The sequence below is a fragment of the Crotalus tigris genome, unplaced genomic scaffold (genome assembly GCF_016545835.1).
Source record: "Crotalus tigris isolate CLP2741 ecotype Arizona unplaced genomic scaffold, ASM1654583v1 scf7180000020062.1902635, whole genome shotgun sequence".
NCBI classification, from domain to species: Eukaryota; Metazoa; Chordata; class Lepidosauria; order Squamata; family Viperidae; genus Crotalus; species Crotalus tigris.
In genome coordinates, this window is record NW_024097841.1 from 1,880,385 (window position 1) to 1,901,798 (window position 21,414).

General features: G+C 41.5%; 1 protein-coding gene across 1 annotated transcript; it reads right to left on the bottom strand.

Moving 5' to 3' along the window:
- Positions 1-13,281: 13,281 nt before the first annotated feature.
- LOC120318104 (monocarboxylate transporter 8-like) lies at positions 13,282-21,197 on the bottom strand. Its single transcript, XM_039365371.1, has 3 exons — positions 21,010-21,197; positions 16,156-16,384; positions 13,282-14,172 (listed from the first exon to the last, which is right to left on the bottom strand). The coding sequence occupies exons 1-3, from the start codon at positions 21,082-21,084 to the stop codon at positions 13,949-13,951; spliced, it is 528 nt and encodes a 175-aa protein (XP_039221305.1). The 5' UTR covers positions 21,085-21,197; the 3' UTR covers positions 13,282-13,948.
- Positions 21,198-21,414: the final 217 nt, after the last annotated feature.

Sequence of the window (21,414 nt, forward strand, 5' to 3'; positions counted from 1 at the left end):
TGGACAACCTTTGACCAGGATTTTATTTATTTATGAGACTTATATACCGCTTTAAGTGCAACCACTCTCTAAGCAGTGTACACCAGTAAGCAATGTATATATATACTTACATATATATATATATATATATATATATATATATATATATATATATATATATATATAGTGTGTGTGTGTGTGTGTGTGTGTGTGTGTGTGTGTGTGTGTGTGTGTGTGTGTGTATATATATATATATATATATATATATAAGGTATAAGGTCTCCTGCCTTGAGCAGGGGGTTGGACTAGATGACCTCTCAGGTACCTTCCAGCCCTATGATTCTGTTCTAAGGCACAGTTACATATTGACATTGCCAGACATCCAAATGGTGGCCATTTGGGGCTCTGATTAGCATAACCACAAAGCTGGACATATCTGCAGGACATCACCTAAATGAAATGCAGCATGATGGAATGTGCTGTGTGTGCCTTAGTATATGACACACAAAGCTTCAAGCCACAATTTCAGGAGCATCCCCAAATTACAGATTATACTTATGAAGGACCCCTTTCTGGGACCCCTTCTAAGTAGTTGGCGCTTGATCAGTTTTCTTTGAAAAGGTTGCCAAGAAAGTGCCAGGAGGCAACACTGGTTCACCCATACACCCTCCCAAAAGAACACACCCATGTCCCCCTTGGTTTGATGGATGTGCTCCATCCCTGGAGGTTTTTAAGAAGAGACTGGACAGCCATTTGTCCTGAATGGAATAGGATCTCCTGCTCAAGCAGGAGGTTGGACTAGACCAGTGGTTCTCAACCTTTCTAATGCCGCGACCCCATAATACAGTTCCCCATGTTGTGGTGACCCCCAACCACTTATACATCACCGGGTGCCAGGGGCGTGGCCAAAGAAAAGGGGGGAAAATGGCGGACAGCCTTGTTTGGCGACCCCCGTGAAATGGTCGTTCGACCCCAAATGGGGTCCCGACCCACAGGTGGAGAACCACTGGACTAGAAGATCTGCAAGGTCCCTTCCCAACTCTGTTGTTATACTGTTACTGTTACTGTCACTGTCCTACTTGTAAGTAGCCTTTGGAATGCCTTCAACTGAACGGCTGGAGCTCTTTTTGAAGGTTTCTGAAGCTCCTTCCCACCAGAACTGTGACTTGGAGGGATGGACAATTGACCAAACCTTGTCCTTGGCTTCACCTGGAAGGAACTTTGTGCTGAACTGTCCCTGGGTGATGCTTCATCTGGGGACCTGACCCATCAGCCTAACTTGTTAGAAAAGGAAGAGCATCAACTCAAGAACAAAAGGTTATTTTATTTCTCCAGCTTAACCCAGCTTTTCCTACCTGACACGTTCCAGATGTGTTGGATGTACAAGTTCCAGGATTCTTTTACTGAGGCTTCTGGAAGTTGTAAACTAATATTTTGGCAGGTGACAGGTTTTTTTTTTTTAAATAAAAAAAACAAAACCCTTTTCAAGGTGTGTTTTTCTTTTCATTTCAAAAAGCTCACGGCCACCCACTGTGCCAAGTTATGAAACAGGGCTAATCACAAGAGTTTGCTGTGCAAATCTCCTGGTTTTGCGGTGTGTGTTTTAATTAAAAACAAAAACACAACTCAGCTTTCTCTTTATTCTCCCTTACAAGAGAAACACTGAAGGGAGTTTAGGGAACATTTGGAAACATTTTTTCAGAGTGATTCCACACCGCAGTATACTTAATGTCAACAATCTTTACACCGCTCTGAAGCAGACAATCTGATTTTTGAAAGCACAAATACTCTGAGTATAAAAACAAGCTAATCAACCCCTCCCCGCCCCCAGAACGCTATTAAACATTCATCAGGCACCAACTGATCTAAGAACAGTAATTCTGAACAAATCCAAGTCTTTGGTTTAGGAACTCACCGTTTGTTAGACCAGTTGCATAATAACCAGTAATGGTTGTGATTTCCTTGTGGATTCAGCTGGAGACATGACGTCGCTCGGCTTCCCAAGAGCTGCTTTGTTTGTGTTGGGTAGCTCACAATTGTCTCTGCAAAACAAAACTTTGCGTGGTTTGAAAAATGTCCTTTCGCAGAAGATGTACAAAAGATAACTGTCTGCTCAGCTCAACAGACTTTCGTCTGTTCTTCTTTTTGTTATGTTATGTTACTTTCAGCCTCAGTCTGTCTAGCTTTAGACTTAGAGTGTCCCCCTGCACACAGGCAGACTAAATGTTTTCTTTCTGCAACAGAGCATCCGAGATGCTGGATCTGCACCCCATTATTCTTCTTCTTTCCAGTGTTTGGCAAGTACAATCCTCGCAGCCGTCACCTTGTGAAGGACTAGCGCCCCCAATTGTTTTTTGATTGGCTTGTCAATCATACCGAAAAGAAAAGCTTCAGGTGTCATTAATATTGGTATCTTAAATGTTTTCTTTTGCATTGTCTTTGTTACGTTTATTCAGTATGTTTTCAAATATTTGCAAGACGTGTGATAAAATGAACCTGGATTTTGATTACATTTCCAGCACTTATTAGAAATCCCTTTATACATTTTTGCTGGTCTATCTGTGGGGTCAAGTACCAATGATATATCATTTTGTAAAAGTTTTCTTTCAAACTATAATTTAATGTGAATTTTAGTCCCTTCATCCATATATTCTCCCATTTATCTAGCATTATATTATATCCAATTTCTTTTTGCCCATTTTACTATATACTCTTTAACAGAGCCCATTATGTTAAAAAAAAGCACTCTGGCACTTCCGAATCTGACACTTTTTAAAAGGACTTTTTAAAAAAAATTGAAGAAAAAAGTTCTGGCAGACTGGACAGGGCTGATAAGGAATGGCCTTGCCTCATTTTTAAGAGATGTCCAAGGACTGATTCTTCTTTGCAAATGGACCATTTCCTTCTCCAGCACTTCTTGAATGAGTCATGTGACTATTTGGATTATTTTTTTAAAAAATGGTTAAGAAAGTAGATGCACCCCCTTCCCTAAATTTTGTATTTGTTTTTGTGTGGAAACTGCAGTTTGTTTAATAGTCTGTTATTAGTGGACCAACAGTGTGGTGGCCTAGTGGTGAAGACACTCGCCTCCCACTCAGAAGGTTGAGAGTTCAATTCTAGCTAGCAGCAGATATTTCTCTCTTAGGGTGCAAACCCCCACATGGCTTCAGAAAGGGCCTTGGGCCGGTAAATGCTCAACTCTGTTCAGTCTCCCTGACTCTACCCTAAATGAAGGGATTATAAAATCGTAAAAAGGGAATTTTTCTGTTATTTATAGACCATCATCCACCATGTGCTTCAATCATTTTTCTAGCTCAGGGGTCTTCAAACTTGGTCCTTTTATGACTTGTGGACTTCGACTCCCAGAATTCCTCAGCCAGGCACGCGTGTCTGGCTGAGGAATTCTGGGAGTCGAAGTCCACAAGTCATAAAAGGACCAAGTTTGAAGACCCCCCCTGCTCTAGCTGCACATCACAGAAGAGCATAACTAAATATCTCTGGGGATATGCCTTCTCAAATATCTGAACATAAATGATGGCGGTGGTGATGTTAGTTTGATATCTCGCCTTTTCTCCAGGAGCTCAAGATACTGGCACGAGGTTCATCATCATCTTATTCCCAAAAGGAGAACCTAGTGAGGTAGACTAGGCTCAGATTTTCTGACCCACAATCATCTGCTGTGGTAGATTTGAACCTGCCTCTTTGCGATTCTAATGACTACGTCACACTAACTCTCTGTAATGATTAATGTGACCGAAGGTGAAACTATTTGGATGCATGGAAAGTGGTCCTGCAAACTGTATTTAACTTTCAATTAAAGATAGCTTTTTCCTGCCTTATCTAGTTGTTCAGAGAACCACCAACTTCTGGAAAAGAGTTTCTTCCCTTAACAGAATAACAGAGTTGGAAGGGATCTTGGAGGTCTTCTAGTTCAACCCCCTGCTTAAGCAGGAGTCCCTATACCATTCCGGAGCAGTGGCTGTCCAGTCTGTTCTTAAAAGCCTTGCAGTGATGGAGCACCCACAACTTCTGGAGGCAAATCATTTCACTGACTAATTGTTCTCACTGTTAGGAAATTTCCCTAGTTCTAAGGTTGCTTCTCTCCTTGATTGGTTTCTATCCATTGTTTCTTGTTCTGCCTTCAGGTGCTTTGGAGAATAAGTTGACCCCCTCCCCTTCTCTGTGAAAGCCTCTCAAATATCTGCTATCATGTCATCCCAGTCCTTCTTTTCACTAGATTAGACATACCCAATTCCTGAAAGCGTTCTTCATACGTTTTAGCTTATGTACATGGGCTGTACGTGGGCTTGATTGCAGGAAATTCTACCACATTAATTTGCATTCCCCAGCTTCAAGTGGCCTCAAAACCTAAGGGACTGGTTTGGACAAAACTCAGCAGCAGTTTTTCGTGCGGCTGCTGATAAAAACAGGATCGCTAACATGATCGCCAATGACCGATAACGGATATGGCACAAGAAGAAAAAGAAGCTTCAAGTTATTCTGCATCTCACATTATCTCCATTGATAAAGTGTCCACAGATGCATTGCTATGCAGTAAAATGGTACCATCATACCGGTGGTGTTTGCAGTCTGCTTTTTCAGTATTCATCACAGTTCATCTCCAACCTCTGTCCCTGAACCCAGGACACAGGAGCTGGCTCCTGGCATCATCCATCTCATTGGCACTGAGCCAGCGTTAACAATTACAATTGCAGATGGGTTAGTTCACTTACCAAGATTTATATGTGCAAAAATGCTGTTGGCAAGTATGACAACTGAAAATTATTGAGCAAGTGTTGAATGTGATTGTGAAGACGATAACAGGCATTTTGCAAGACACTTAATTGAAGAAACACCCAAGTAGTTGTAAATGGATGAATAGTCTGCTATTTACTTTGTACAGTTCCATATTTCTATTCTGGAGCATCCAGGAGGGTTGAAAAAGTCAAAATGACTGGGTGGATCTTTGATCCCATGGCCAAAGCTGCCATCTTGACTTTGTTAGAGCCCCACCCCACCTCTTCCCTATGGATGGCTGATCACAGGGCTGGTGGCTAGATCAGAGTACCTCACAGGGTTGCCAGCATGGCTGAAAAAATGAATGGCAAAGCTCCTTTTATGTCACCTGGGACAGATGTGTTTGAGCCTAGCAGTCAAGGAATGGAAGCGTAGATTTTTCAGACAATCTCTGAAGAAATCCAGACTATTCTCATTTTTATATTAAGCTGAGGGTTGGGAGCTTTATGCGTTGGCAAGTGACTCATGCTTACTGTAGTTGGTCACCAATCTTTCCAAGGAAGCAGGCAGGTTTTTTTTCTTATCTGATGTTCTGGGAAACTTGCATCATTCTATGCCATAATGGCAGAAGCTCATTTTCCCAGGGCATCTGCAGAGCGGGATGGGACAACTTACTGCAGCCAACTCCTCATAGTCAACTCGTGGCCAACTCCTCATAGTCAACTTGTGGTCAACTTGTCATCGTTAACTTGTGGCCAACTCCTCATAGTCAAAATCTTTTCTACTACGTATGCCATCCGTGGGACCAATACTAATAAGCATTTTCTTCTACCGGCATTTACAGGGCTCCAAAATTATATAAAAATTATATGGCCAGAATCCCATCAAATGTTAAAATCTCATGATTTCACCTGAATTCCTGCTGAGATCCCTTAGACCAAAGGTGGCGCAGCAGTTAGAGTGCAGTACTGCAGGCCACTTTAGCTGACTGTGTTCAGCAGGTCAGCGGTTCAAATCTCACCGGCTCAAGGTTGACTCAGCCTTCCATCCGTCCGGGGTAGGTAAAATGAGGACCCAGATTGTTGGGGGCAATGTAAATATATATACACATTGCTTACTGGTGTACACCGCTTAGAGAGTGCTTGCACTTAAAGCGGTATATAAGTCTCATAAATAAATAAATAAATAAATCTTGGGATTTTTTCTTACTAGAAGCACAAATGGCTTTCTCAACATAATGGGACCTCTATTTAGTGTTTCTCAACCTTGGCAGCTTGAAGATGTGTGGACTTCAACTTCCAGAATTCCCCAGCCAGCTTGCCTGTGAGTTGAAGTCCACACATCTTCATGTTGCCAAGGTTGAGAAACACTGCTTTATTCAAGAGTAATCTATTGCCTTTTCCAAACGCTTGTGCCTCTGTGCCAAAGTATTTTTTTTTCAACTGTTGAACATGGAAAGAAGTTGGGTTGGAGTAGGAGGCAAGGAATTATTTCAAAATAAATAGAGGCTAGAATTCTAACCACAGAAATGTAATTTGTCCTGAAAAATCAAAACTCTCACATCTATAAAACAACATTTTTTCTTACGTCACTTCTACCTCAAGGGAGAACATCCTTTTTGGCAGTCTGGAATCCAACGCTATTTGAGTCCAGAAACCAGGGTATCGGGGAAGGTTTCTTGGTTCTGTTTAATGAAACCATGTGAAGTATATTTTGTGAACGTACAACACTGTTTCTTGCCAGTGGCATCCCAGGGATATGTGAACAGATGATGATCATGATCAAAACTGATCCGTTTTACATGTATTACACACGAAACATATGTAAAAAGAAGAGTGATATTGCCATGGCAATTTTTCAACACATTACACAAAATCAGAGGGAACAATTTTGAGCAACTGTGCTCACAAAGTAGCTCCAAGTGCAAGGCCTCAGGTAACTCCCCTTTCATTTACCCAGGAAAACCAAGGGCACAAAAATGCCATTATTTCATCATAACATACAGAACACATCATAACACAGAAGAGTTAGAGCAATTGGCCATACATTTAACATTTGACACATATGATGGTCCTAGGAAGCAGAGAAATTGCTCAGAGGAGAAAGGAAAAAATCTTTGGAAAGAGCAAGCTTTACACTTCTCTGTGAAAAAAATAAGTCACGAAGAACATTTAAGTGTTCTTTAAAAAAAATTAAGAATGTCACACAAGTTGGCTGTGCAGGAATACGATCAGATTTCATGGAACACGCTTAGATCATGCTGGGATAATTTTTCCTCTGGGAGACAACTGGATCAGAAGGGCTTTTCCTGCTGATAACTGTTGAGATTGAACATTGCAACCCCAGGTGTGTATGAAATATAGGGTCATAGCTAAGCCTCTGCTTTTGGTTTCTTGGCTTAACAGGTGCACCCCAAGGTGTACAGCAAGGACAACTGGCTCACCACCCAGAAATACAGGACTGCACTGGGCAAGATTGAGTTGTTCAACCTTTTTGGGTTTGATGGGGTGCTTAGGGAAACTTCCAAGAGCCTCTTTGCAGAGACTTAAAACCCTCATTATAGGTTGGAATGCCATCCTGCCCAAGATACCTCTGACTTCCACCTGAACGGAGTTCAGAAAGAGGTTTGCAAATCCAGACCTAGAGCTTGTGGTAGGTCCTGCCTGTGTGATTGTCTTCAGTGGCAGTGTCTCTTAAGATGTTTGGGTGATTTATTTTAATTACACTGCATGACTGTTTTTGTGGAATGCCACCCAGGGTTCTTGTAGAGCTGGGTGGCATTATACATTTCTTAAATAAAATAAAATAAAATACGTTTTCTTGTCTGGAGAGTTTTAAGGGGCAAAACAAATCCTTTGAGCTTCTATAAGCCGTAGAGCTTCCACCTTGCCCTTTCTCTTCCTAAAACGGGCCCAGACATTGTGACATCATTGGCAAAACCCCTGTTGCCTTCAACAAAGACAAAAAGAGAAAAAAGGTTGCCTTTTCTACCTTAGGACTTAAGAATGCCTGAATGACACTAAATGTGGTTTATTCAACAGACCCAAGTTTCATGGCTATGTCTTAGAATCCTGAGTAGGAGACATATAGAAAACCTGCAGAGATTTTGTTTTGTTTTGTTTTGTTTTGAAAACCAAAATCTGGAATCGACGGATTGTTGGCAAGCTATGCAGCAACAGATGGTGGAGATCTTCAATGTGTGTTTCATAACCTGCACAAGTAGAAGGCTGTAAAATATCAGTGTTAAGGGATGGAAACTGGAGATGTAGAAATAACATGGCTTTACTGCTGGGATAATGTGGGAGAACACCGTAGACCAGGGGTAGGCAACCTTGGCTCTTTTATGACTCGTGGACTTCAACTCAGGAATTCTGGGAGTTGAAGTCCACGAGTCATAAAAGAGCCAAAATTGCCTACCCCTGCCGTAGACTCTAGAGCGATCTAGAACAAAAATGTTCAGCCATGTATTGGGTTATTCTCTACTGCGGTTTCGCAACCTCAGCAACAAAGATGTGTGGACTTCAAAGCCCAGAATTCCCCAACCAGCACAGCTGAAGTCCATGTATCTTGAAGTTGCTGATAAACTGCTTTATTGCCTTGCTCTGTAAGGAATTAAAATATCCCCAAATATGGATCACCCTTCACTTTATTACACAAACTCCAGAAGGGGTGGTGTTCTGCAGTGCCAGACTCATTAACCACTTATTGTAATTAAACTGGACTGTGGCAGATGAGGAGAGAGAAAAGCCTTCCCTTTTGGTCTATAGAAGACTGCCTTCTCCAGCCCCCAAGTCAAGTTCTGCCTGCTTTCCTCCAGCTTCAGGAGGAATGGATTAGGGATGAATCCCCAGAAGAGAAGAATGGTTGAAATGTCCATCAGTAGTTCTTTGGGAGATATGAAAATACACCCCATTCTGAACTGATGACTGAACACCCACACTTAGCATATAGTGTTTATCAGCTGTAGCAGCTTTAAGATGCGTGGACGTCAACTCCCAGAATTCCTCAGCCAGGGAATTGTGGGAGTTGAAGTCCACACACTTCTTAAAGTTGCTAAGGTTGAGAAACACTGGTGCCTATAGGACGGGGGGGGGGGTGTCTCCAAACTTGGCAACTTTAAGACTCCCAGAATTCCCCAGCCAGCCAACTTTCCTTCCCCACATGAAAGTGAGGTGAAGCACTGCTGAAGACAAACTATGATGTACATATATTAAAAGGCAGCTTATTGAGACAAATAAACACCTCAGGACACTTCCACATGCTCCTTCCTCTGTAATAGGATTACAGACTCAATTTCCTCATCTGCAGCCCTTGGTGTAAATGCCCGCTTGGTTTTTCCCCTCCAATGTATGCCTTTTTTTGTAGCTTTGGAAAGGACGACTGTATATCTGCTGTGCAGCAGGCCAATCTTTCAACCGTTTGGGAAACCTACATACAAACCTACATATTGTGCCGAGGATAGCTGTTAGCTCAAGGGGCGTTGAAGCCATATCCTGTCTCCAACAGAAGGCAACAACATTTGCCCAAAGCCCATGAGTAGGGAGTGAAAACACAGAACATGAATAAGAGACGGGACCTTGGAGGTCTTCTAGTCCAATGCCCTGCTTTAGCACAAGGTGCTATGCCAAGCAACAGCCTCTCATTCCAATTGTTCCTTCAGGAGAGGGAGGGACCCCCACACCAGCATTTGTAAGCTCTTCCCAGCCAGTGAGATGTACTTTGGGTGAAGGACACCATTTTTGCTGTTGAGGGACAACCAATTCCAGGTCCTGTTAGAAACAAAATGTTTAACATCTTCCATCCAAGGTGACAAATGGATTGTTCAATATATGCCGATTAAAGGGTGACCTTGAGTGCAAAGTGGCAGAGCAATTAGCTAAGGATAATGGGTAGGTGGGGGACATTTGTCATGATGTGGAAATAGCACATAAATAAATTAGCAGTGGTTGGCAGACCTTCTTAGAGGAACCCATTGGGTCTACACAAAGACTGCCTTTCTTGCTCTTTCTTCTTCCATGGTCTCCAGTTTAACTTCTCTACAGCACCCTTGGTGAATGGAAATAATGTGGCTGTAATGACCTGAGAAAAACTGCAAGTGTCTCTGAAAACAAGCCCAGAGCTTTCATGGTAACCATCTTGGAAAAAAGGTTCACAGCTTACACTCAATCCAGCCAAAAAAGAGTTGATCCTTGCAGCAACAAGCAATCTGCTGAAGATAAAGTTCGCTGCAAGATTGGAAAACAATTTTGTGCTTTACCAAGATTCACTTTTCAACTAACCCCTTCCTGATGCCCTCTTCAGTCGCCGTATGTCTGCAACAAAAATCTGATGTTTGAAACTGTTTATGCTATTTATTATGATATTCTCCTCCAAAACAAACGGTCTTTCCATTCCTTTAGTTCCAGCCACATTTTGCTCTAATATTTCTCCTTTCTTTGCAATTGCAGATTTTTATGTGCCCCAAACCAAAAAACGTTGTACAGTAGTCCTCGACTCAGGACCACAATTGAGCCCAAAATTTCTGTTGCTAAGTGAAACTTTTGTTAAATGAGCTTTGCCCCATTTTATGACCTTTCTTGCCACAGCTGTTAAGTGAATCCCTGCAGTGGTTAAGTTAGTAAATGGTTGTTAAGTGAATCTGGTCATGTCTCACTTAACAACATGGTGATTTGCTTTAACGCCTGTGGCAAAACAAAATTGTAAAACTGGATGCAGTCACCCCCCCCCATGTCTCAATTTAACAACCACGCTGATTAACGAAGAATTTTCCAATTGTTGCCATACACTGAGAACTACCATTATTGAATAGCGAAGGTGACATCTTCCATAGTCTCCAGGCGGTTTCAAGTATACCCTCAAGTGGACTGGAATCTTATGTGATAAACTATTCCCCGGTTTATCTCTGAAACCGGAAACATTTGCAACTGATGGACCAGAGGGAAAAAAACCTTCTGCAAGTCATTTTCTTTAAGGCGTGCTGTGGTGTTGAGCAGGCAGGTTCATCCAATTGTTTTGCACCACCTGAGTGTTTAGAATTTGGATGCAGACGTTCTTGGCAATGGCGATCTCTTCCCTTCAGAGGTGGGATACTGATGGCCAGGAAACAGATGCCTAGTGATTCGGTCTAATGGTCATTGTGGATGAGAAGAAAGCTACCATAAAAGTTAAAGTTCTGAATGTGGGCTTTGCTGTGATTCCAACTTTACAATAATAATAATAATAATAATAAAAACTGGTGGGATCATAAAATAGAGAAAGTCATAGAAAATGATAAAATTAAACTGCTCTGGGACTTCAGAATTCAAACAGACAAGCACCTGCAACATAACACCCCAGACTTAACAATTGTCGATAAAAAAGACAAAAAAGACTGGATAGTGGACGTGGCAGTGCCTGGAGATAGCAGAATAGAAGAGAAAGAACTGGAGAAGATAACAAAATACAAAGACCTACAAATAGAAATAGAAAGACTGTGGCAAAAACAAGCAAGGGTAGTACCAATAGTAATAGGCTCCTTAGGTGCAATCCCAAAACAACTGGAGCACCACTTGAATACCATTGGCATTGACAAATTCGCTATTAGTCAATTGCAAAAGGCGGCCTTATTAGGAACTGCTTCCATCCTGCGACGATACTGTAATACCATCAAACATCCACATCTGCCTATCCCAGGTCCTGGGTAAGGACTCGATAGGTAGACAAAATGCCAAATCCAGTCTGAACATCTGGCTGACTGTGCGATGATCCATAATAATAATAATAATAATAATAATAATAGTAGTAGTAGTAGTAGTAGTAGTAGTAGTAGTAGTAGTAGTAGTAAAGTTGGAAGGGACTTGGAGGTCATCTAGTCCAACCCTCTGCTCTACACCATTTTGGACAAATGGCTGTCCAGCCTCTTCTTAAAAACTTCCAGTGTTGGAGCATTTACTGCTTCTGCAGGCAGGTTGTTCCACTGATTAATTGTTCTCACTGTCATTTTTTACCTCAGAACAATCTGAGGTAAAAAATGGGGGGGGGGACCATGGAGTGAAGATCAGTAGGTCCAGACGGACACAATGGGAGGCCTTGGATGGCTGCATTCTCCTGGGTGGGTTGAGGACAAGAATAATGGGATGGTGGGATTTTAGGCAGGCAGTCCTCGACTTACAATCATTCATTTAGTGACTGTTTGAAGTTACAACAGCACTGGAAAAAAAATGTCACGCTTACGATCATCGCAGCATCCCCATACAGCAAGTCACATGATCAAAATTCAGACACTTGGCATCTAACTCATATATATGACAGTCGCAGTGTGTCCCGGGGTCATGTGATTTCCCCCTTTTGTGACCTTTTGGCAAGCAAAGTCAATGGGGAAGACAGATTCTTTTAGCCACCGTGTGGCTAACTTAACAACTGCAGTGGTTCACTTAATGACTGTGGCAAGAAAGATCATAAAATGGGGCAAAAATTCACTTAACAAGTGTCTCGCTTAGCAACAAAAATGTTGGGCTCAGTTGTGGCCATGTGTCAAGGACTACCTGTCTGAGCCACAATTCTGCTTTTGGAGACAGGGGATAGGATTAAAATTTAAATGGTGGCAAACACCGTTCTGTCGGATGACTCAAAACAAGTTAATCGCAGTGGCAGTAAATCTAATGATATTTCCAGGACAAAGCTTAACTAAGTTAGGCCCTACTAAACTTTGTGGGTTAAATCTAAGCAGGACTAGAAAGGCTAGCACAGAATAGCATTTAATGCTACCAGTAAAAGAATACTATGGACCTTGTTTTACTTTCCTTCCTTAACCAAAAGAAAAAGGGATGAAAATGAAGAATATGAAAGCAGAGAGCTGGCTGTATTGGTGGATTCCTTGTCTGATAGGATCAATCATACAAAAGACAAATTTGTCTAAAGGGCCCCTAATATCTAGCTGAAATGCTTTAACAACAGCCCCTTTAAAACAGGGCTTCCCAACCTTGGCAACTTGAAGATATGTGGACTTCAACTCCCAGAATTCCCCAGCTAGCAAGGACAAGCTGGGCAGAAAAACTACAGGTGAAGAAGACCTGACCCTTCTTCTTGGGTGAAGTCACCATAGATCCATGGAGCTTCAGGCTTAATGGATACACATGTCCACATACAGCTACCCTATGGTCTCAAGGGAGCAGCCTTCCAACTTGAACCCATGGCTCTTCTTGGATTCTACCCAAGGGCTGTAGACTGTTGTATGAAGGAACATCTTCATGCAAAGATGGTCTTGGACAAATGCCCCTCTGCCACTCCAGTTCAAGGCAAGGAGAGTTCCTTGCTAGGAACACAGATTGTCCTAAGCTACGTCCATATCTAAAGAATGATGTACATGTCATCTTTATATATGGAACTACATAAACAGACTATTTTTGTCTTCCAGCTACCTTTCTTGAAACAATTACAGTGGAGGATCAAGCAAGCCCTGAAATTAATTTCCCCCAAGTAAACAAAACAGAGAATCCAAGATGTATCTTTCAGGTCTCCAAGAGAGCAGCTCAGTCGTTTTGATAAGATCCCTCAACTCTATCCAGAAACGAGGAATTATTCTTCCTTTTGAGATACATTTAATATGCAAAAGAAATCAAACAAAGAATTCACAACCCAATGGAACTGAAAGAAAAAAAAACCCCTTAATATCTAAGTGCTTGTTCAGGGACAGATTTTAGGGAGACAGGAGAAAAAGGTTGAACTTGCTAGTTGAAAAGAAAACTTTTCAGAAGAGAATTCAGAATTCACCCGTTCAGCTCTTGTCCTTCTGTCTCCGTGAGTAGAGACTAATCTACTTCTGAGAATTTGGCAGCTTCACCACTCGCTCCCGATGGAGTTTCCAGTGAATTTAAACCCCTTGTCAGCAAAATAATTAAGTATGGCTACAGAATCTACTTTGGGGGAAAGGAGAGAGGAAGTGGTCCAACGCAATCCATTAAAATGTTATCACAATCATCTATGCATAATCCACTAATGTATTACCCGGGGGGGGGGGAATCACAGCCGGGACATGAATGAGGGAACAATGAAAATGTTCAGTAGGAAAGAAAGAGGCAAAGGAAATTCAAATTCAACTTGAAAGCCAAGAGTTTGATCAGGATTGACTTTAGTTTACCGACAGAGAGATCTTCTGTTATCACAGAAGAGGTTAAGTTCTCCTTTCCAAAGATCTCGGCTCGGGCGGGGATCAGAAAACCCTGCTGGTGACAGATGGGTAACCGAGACAAGTTTACACCACAGCTCCCTCAGTGGCTGGAGCACCTGGGAGGAGCCCTCCATTTGGGACCATCTCTGAACCCAACATCTTGTCTTTCCCCGAATCCACTCGTTTCTTCTTGAGCTGACTCTGATGGATGAAGGGAACAAACGCGAGAATGAGGCCTCCAATTATCGGAGGAACGCCAGCAAAGTAGAAGGCAAGCTGGTAATTCCCAAAATGGTCATGAAGGAATCCTGAAAAAGAAGAAAAGCAGGTAACCTATAATGAAACTTTAACGTAACACACATGTACACAGAGGGCTTAATTCCAGTGTTCTACAGAAGGTTGATGTCACTTCTTTCTTATTCACAATAAAAGCGACTTATCTAGCTGGGCTGTAGCCTTCAAGCTTCTACAGCAGTGGTTCTCAACCTGTGGGTCGGGACTCCATTTGGGGTCGAACGACCATTTCACGGGGGTCGCCAAACAAGGCTGTCCGCCATTTTTTTCCCTTTTCTTTGGCCACGCCCCTGGCACCCGGTGATATATAAGTGGTTGGGGGTCACCACAACATGGGGAACTGTATTATGGGGTCGCGGCATTAGAAAGGTTGAGAACCACTGTTCTACAGTTAGCTATTTGATGACAGGCCAGCTTTCAGAATAAAGGAAAATTTTGCTGGTTCTGATATAAAATCTGACAGATGGTGACAATTTGCCATCAACTCCTTGACTCTGAACAATTTGAAAAATACTGTCCACATTTTAATTGGAGGCATCATGAAGTAAATGATTTTTTAAAAATTCTTCATAGCATTGAGCAGTTCTGAGCCTTGAATTCAGTGTAAAATCTTTCAATTTTGCTTTTAATGGGCTTTAATAAAAATATCACTAAATGTTACTTTTTCCAAATTCAGATGACCGGTTGGGGAAGAAGCAGTCTGGTTTTTAAAGAATACAAATTATTCCCAGAAAAAGAGATACAACTGGCCGAGATCTTTCCAGCTGCAGCACTTCTTGTGCAAATCTTTAGATCTTTTTAATCTGGGAAAATGGACTTTATTGAGCAACATTTGGCTATTTTCTAAGCCGTGTAACAATCTGGACCTGTTGATAGTTGCCAAATTAAAAAAAAAAAAATCAAACACTTCAAAATCCAGCCAGCGTTTACACAGTGGCCAACAATATTACTTATTACCACTTATGAACCCCACTACAAGTTTTTTTAGAGATTTTTCTTATACAAGTTGAAGCACAAAGAATGTGACAAAGGTTAGGGTTAGTCTGAGAGATGAATCATTAGTTAACAAATACTTCTGTTGGCTAGTGGGCTGGTGCACTCTAACCTCACTTTTAGATGTTTTGCTAACAATTATAAAATACTAGGAATTACATGAGGATCTTTAAGAATTCAAAAGGAATTTACAAACATTATCCAAATCATATATGCATAAACGGAACGCTTAGGGCTGCAGATGATCCCAGAATGTTGTGGGTTCTACTCTTTGAAACCTTGACCAGTTGAAATGTTTAATGGAAGAGAAGGAAAGCTTTGATGACCACTAATTTTAACAAATGAAAATGAAATCAAATTAAGTTTTCTTCTGGCCTCTCCTACTAATTTTTTCAAATATAGTTACTTCAAAGTAAGAAGGAGCACCCAAAACGCATTTCTTGCTTCTTCTTGCAACTAAGAACCTGCGAAATGGGTCCACATATGGAAAAATCCCAGAGAAACTGACATATCTGGAGAATGGGCGATTTAGGAGGAAGTATTTCTGTATACTGGCTCAATTTAGCTATCACACCAAACTGTCACCAGGAAAATTCGCCTAGGATTTGACAAGAGAGCTGGAATAATAATTAGCCATCAAATTAACATCTGAGAACTGGTTTGCATAGTGATAAGCCAAATGAAGCATTGACCATTACTGTTGGGCCTTCAGGAGCCATCCTATCCAGGCAAATGGAAACCTCAAATAGATAAGCCATTCTGTATACTTATGGTTTATTCACCCAATACATATTTGTCCATTTAATATTTAGGACAGTGTTATAATGAGTTGGTTGAGCTACTGACTGCTGGCCAAGTCAAAGAAGCTACAGATCCTGGATTAAAGGTGAAAGCCAGCTATGAGGTCCCTCGTCTACCAACTGTTCATACCTTGCTTGGATAAGGACTTTTTAGACATATTTTAGACATATTAGACATATCATCAAGGTAGAGAATTCTCTCACCTGCAATTGGTGGGCCAGCTAACATGGGAATGGCCATGAGTCCCAGGAGATAGCCAATGGCTTGAGAAGCCTCCATGGGCCCAACCAGCTCAAAGGCAATGGGGGCCATAATGGTGATGAAGAGTCCATCACAAAGTCCAAGGAAGAGGCAGACGATGATCACCCCCCAAAACGCTTGGCACTGTAGCAACATCATGCACATGATACCCAAGGTGATGAAGGACGCAACCTGAAGAGTCAAAACAAGGAAGCTGTTCAGACAACCAGGACAAATGTGGAATTTCCTGAACAAGAGGACTGAGAGGATGAGTGAGTAGCACACTTTATAGGTGATGGATGAAGTGACTTCTCTCTTTCTCCCTCCCTCCCTCCCTCCCTCCCTCCCTCCCTCCCTCCCTCCCTCCCTCATGAAATTACTCAAACTCACAAGGTTTCTGACATCTCATCCCTGAGATCTCATGTGAAAATGCAACACTTCATCATTCTTGCCTGGAAATACATGTGATTTTGGTATTCTCACCAAGCCATCTCACCACATTTTGGTATCGTCACCTGGAATCACTGAAATTTCACCAAGTTTCCTCCATATTCATTTTTAAATTGAATGAAATTCTACAAATGCTACTTCAGGTTGTTGCATCTTTGATTAGATAGATAGATAGATAGATAGATAGATAGATAGATAGATAGATAGATAGATAGATAGATAGATAGATAGATAGATAGATAGATAGATAGAATGCCTTCCCAATCTCTGGTTAAGAAGGATGAAAACCTTAGGCGATATTCACAGACTATGTTTAGAGAGCATGGTCCACTTTCCAGCTTTCTAATCTGGGGGGGGGGGCAGGATACCCCAAATCTTTTCATGGATGCTCAGTTCTAGATGAAGGTTGGCTTCACCATTAGGCAGGACAATCAATAGGTTGAAAACTTACTTTGAGTCTAGAAGTGTCTGGCAATGCCAGGATGATTAATCTTCTTTGTAAGAATATAAATATTGTCTTCCACTTTGATTTGGTTAGGTCTTCCATTCCTAAACCCCTGAACCTTTCTCCTCCTTCCTAAGTCTCACAGGTCACCCAGGCATATCTCAGAGGTCACCCAATTTTTTTCCATTTTCTCTTCTGTTTTCCCCAAAGGTCACTCCTTGGTAGCAAATTAAGGAGGACATTTAAGACCTCACAACTGGAGTACTTTAGTTTGTCTCAGGCCCCCAAGGCATTCAAAGACACTGTGCTCTAGATATCTGAGATGCACAGATAAGGCTAAGTTTCAAAGAATGTGAAGAAAACAACCAAGAGGAGAAAGTTGGAAGGTGATAGCAACTCTTCTGTCATTCCCTCACTTTTAGCAAAGTGCTTGTGTGCAAACGCCATTATAGGGATTCATAAAGAGCTGTTTCCATCTATTAAACATATTTTTCTCTATTTAAATCATCTCAAATTTCTGCCATGTTTCCAAGTTTGCAATATACTCTCCTTGGCACTGAATGGAAGGTCAGCTCTAGGCCAAGGCTGGAGTTTGGGAAGGCTAATTTTTCCCTTCAGACTTTCATAATGTTCACAAACCATTTATTTCTACTGATTTTTTTTAACAAGTTACATAAAATAAGCTGCTTCTTCCAGCCAACAGGAAAGACTCCCATTAGGGACTGCTTGCAGAACATCCCAAGGTCAGACCTGACTTAGGGAGCTGAGGCCAAGCAATTCAACTATCTGAACCCCAAATGGCTTGGAATAAGATCACTTCTGCTGGACCTGTAGAAATATTGGGGTATCAAATGTCGATGGGCGCCCCTAGGTCGCCTGAAGAGCTACATAAGACGGCTTTTTCCTTCCATTTAATCATGTCTGATTCCTGGAGACTGCCTGGACAAGCTCTTGCAGCCTTCTTGTCAAGGTTTTTCAAAAATGGTTCACTTTTGTCTCCTTCCTAGGGCTGAGAGAAGGCCTGGCCCAAGACCACCCATCAGGTTTTGTGCCCAGGGCTGCACTAGAAACTCATGGACTCCTGGTACGTGGATTGGCACCTTAATCACCACAGCAATCTGGCTCTTGTACAGTACTGCATGCTCAGTTTAATTAAGTTTCTTTGCTAATATATTTGGTTATTTATGGTACAATGGACAGTATAAATTGGAACTTGTGTGAACAAGCTAATTTGAAGAAGTTCTCTGTATTGTTTCTATGTACCCATATCAAAAACTATGCAGTATTCCTGAGCATTAAAAAGATCGCCTGGTCACCATGCCTGGTCTCTCCTTCACAGTTGCTTTTGTGAAATAAATTCCTTTTCTCTGAGTTCAAGAAGACGTAGATGGAGGGAACATCTCTCTAATTTCACTTCTGCAAGAATCCCGTGAGGTGGGTTGAGCAGACAATCACCCAATAAGGTCCGCAGTGACTATAGGGCTAGGCCCAGCATCCTAATCACTCCACCACATTGCCTTCAGAATGAATAAATGAGTCATCTCTTTCGCATGAAGACTAGCCTATTGGACCAGCCAATCGTCAATCTTCTCTTGCCTTCTGTGCCAGTGAGAAAACAGGCTACCAGATATTACCACAATATTGGGTAACCTGGCAGATCCAAGTAGATCAGTGTTTCTCAACCTTGACAATTTTAAGGCATGTGGACTTCAACTCCCAGAATTCCACAGCCAGCATTGCTGGCTGTGGAATTCTGGGAGTTGAAGTCCACATGCCTTAAAATTGTCAAGGTTGAGAAACACTGAAGTAGATTGTGTATGCTTATGCACCTATTTTATTATTTATTTATTTGTAACATGTATTAGGCACTCATCTTGCCACTCTGTATGAACATCTGTGAATATGACAAACATGTAGGTACATTTTTGGCCTTACTACACATTTATTATAATAATTGGTCTTTTAGTTGACCTTATTCATTGCAAAAAAAATTCTAAAAGAATTTTCTTTTTTTTTTAAAAAAAAACCTGGAATTAGGAGAGAAGAACAAGAAAGTGAAGGAAATCCAAGGCATATCTTTGGTATCCTGGAGGCTAGCCATTTTAGCAAGACGATAATGTTAATATTCTCTTCTGGCACATTAATATTTCCAAGAGTATTTATTTTGTTTCTGTTCCCTTGAGTTCAGAGGCCCGTGAGGAAAAAAAGAGAAGACTTCATTTCCCAGCAGACAATGGGCTCTGCTCTGAATTGTTGGAGTAATCAAAAGAACTTTCCATAAAGTTCTGACAGTGTTTCCTGACCTTAACCATTTTAAGATGTGTGGACTTCCCAGAATACCCCAACCAGGAATGGCTGTGGTATTCTGGGAGTTGATGTCCACATGACTTAACAGGCTATGGTTGTTATGCACAGTTGTTTGCTCAAACTTTAAAAGGAAGCATGTGCTAAGTCTCCACAGAAATCAATGCTTAAGAGAGAGGATCAAATACAAATGCAATTAGAAGCCACTTCTTTATATCTTACACTTTCTTTTTTTCTTTTTCTGTATTTTTTCTTTTATTTCTTTACTACTTATTCACTACTTTTTTTTTACTTTTCCTTCTCTTTTAAATATCGTTTTTATCTTGCAAAATGGTCTTTAATAAAAATAAATCAATCAGGACATGAGCAAATATAATCTGTGTCTTATATGACCTTAAATAAAGCAAATTTTTGCCTTGCAGAAGGATTCCAGAGCCGAGTTTAAGTTTACTTAGGTTTTCTGCCTTTAAAAAAAGAACTGGGAAGAACACAAACTGTTAATTATTTGGGTCAAATAAATGGACATACGGTACCCATAACTATGGCTCTGTATTTCATCAGAAAACTTATTGGCTACACAATTTCCAGATGTCAAGACTAAAATATACAGGAGAAAGCAATAGCAATACCAATAGTACTTAGACTTATATACCACTTCATAGTGCTTTATAGATCTCTCTGAACAATTTACAAATGTTGTCCCCAGCAATCTGGGTCTTCATTTTACTGACCTCAGAAGGATGGAAGGCGGAGTCAACCTTGAGCTGGTCAGGATCGAACTCCTGGCAGTGGGCAGAATTAGCCTGCAAATACTGCATTCTAACTACTGCATCACTACAGCTTCTGAAAGCAATACTCTATACCAGTGTTTTTCAAACTTGGCAACTTTAAGATATCTGCACTTCAAGTCCCAGAATTCCCCAGCCAGTGTCATTCTCCAGATTTTGTTTGGTCAACTGCAATGAAGCAGTTGGATTGAGGTCTTGCAGAGATGCTCCATTTATGTTCCTGTGGACATCAAAGCATCTTTGGAGCATGGAATGCCAAGGATGGCACAACCCAAAGGCAGAACTTAAACAATGCCACATGGGTAAAGTTCTGCTCCATGAAAAATGGAATCTTCTTAAACAGAATAACAGACTTGGAAGGATCTTGGAGGTCTTGTAGGATCTCCTGCTGTCCAATCTCTTCTTAAAAGCCTCCAGTGATGGAGCACTCAAACTTCTGGGGGCAAGGCGTTTCACTGATTAAGTGTCCTAACTGGCAGGAAAATTCTCCTTAGTGCTAGGTTGGCTCTCTCCTTGTTTATTTTCCATCCATTGCTTCTTGTTCTTCTTCCGGTGCTCTGGAGAATAGGTTGACCCTCTCTTTTTTGTGGCAGCCCCTCAGATATTGGAAGTCTGTCTTGTCACCCCTACTCCTTCTTTTCATTAGACTGAACACACCTAATTTCTGCAACCGTTCTTCCATGTTTTCTCTCCAGCCGCCTCATCTTAAGTCATTTCTCTTCAAGAACATGTCTGGATGGTGGAGAATGTCTCACACACCGACAAAGCATTCTGGAGGAAGTGCAAAGTAATCAATAAACGTGAATTTGAAATAAGCACTCATCTTCTACCTGCAAATAAATCTTCTTCAATCCGGGGATGAGATCACCAATGGGTCCGGAGGCCAGGCGCCCGACTCCCGACATGGCTCCTATGCAAACAAGCACAATCCAGGATTTTTCCTTTTCTTGGAATTCCACTTCTACGAACTTCACCTGGAAAGTGGAAAAGAGGCATTGGTCTTATGTTTCTTCCAACTGGCCCCAGGGTTGCCGATCCCAAATTGGGAGACCCAGTGTGCGACTTGGTAAAAAGAGACATCTGCGCACTGCTCCAGTTTGGTGTCATCCCACAAAAAGCAGGAAATGCATAAAAAGGAGACCGTAACCCATGATTTGGGGTCTCCCTTTGTATATTTTTGGAGGGCTAGGGAGTGGGAAATCTAGGCCTGCGTTGTACTCCTTAAAGTTTCCAAA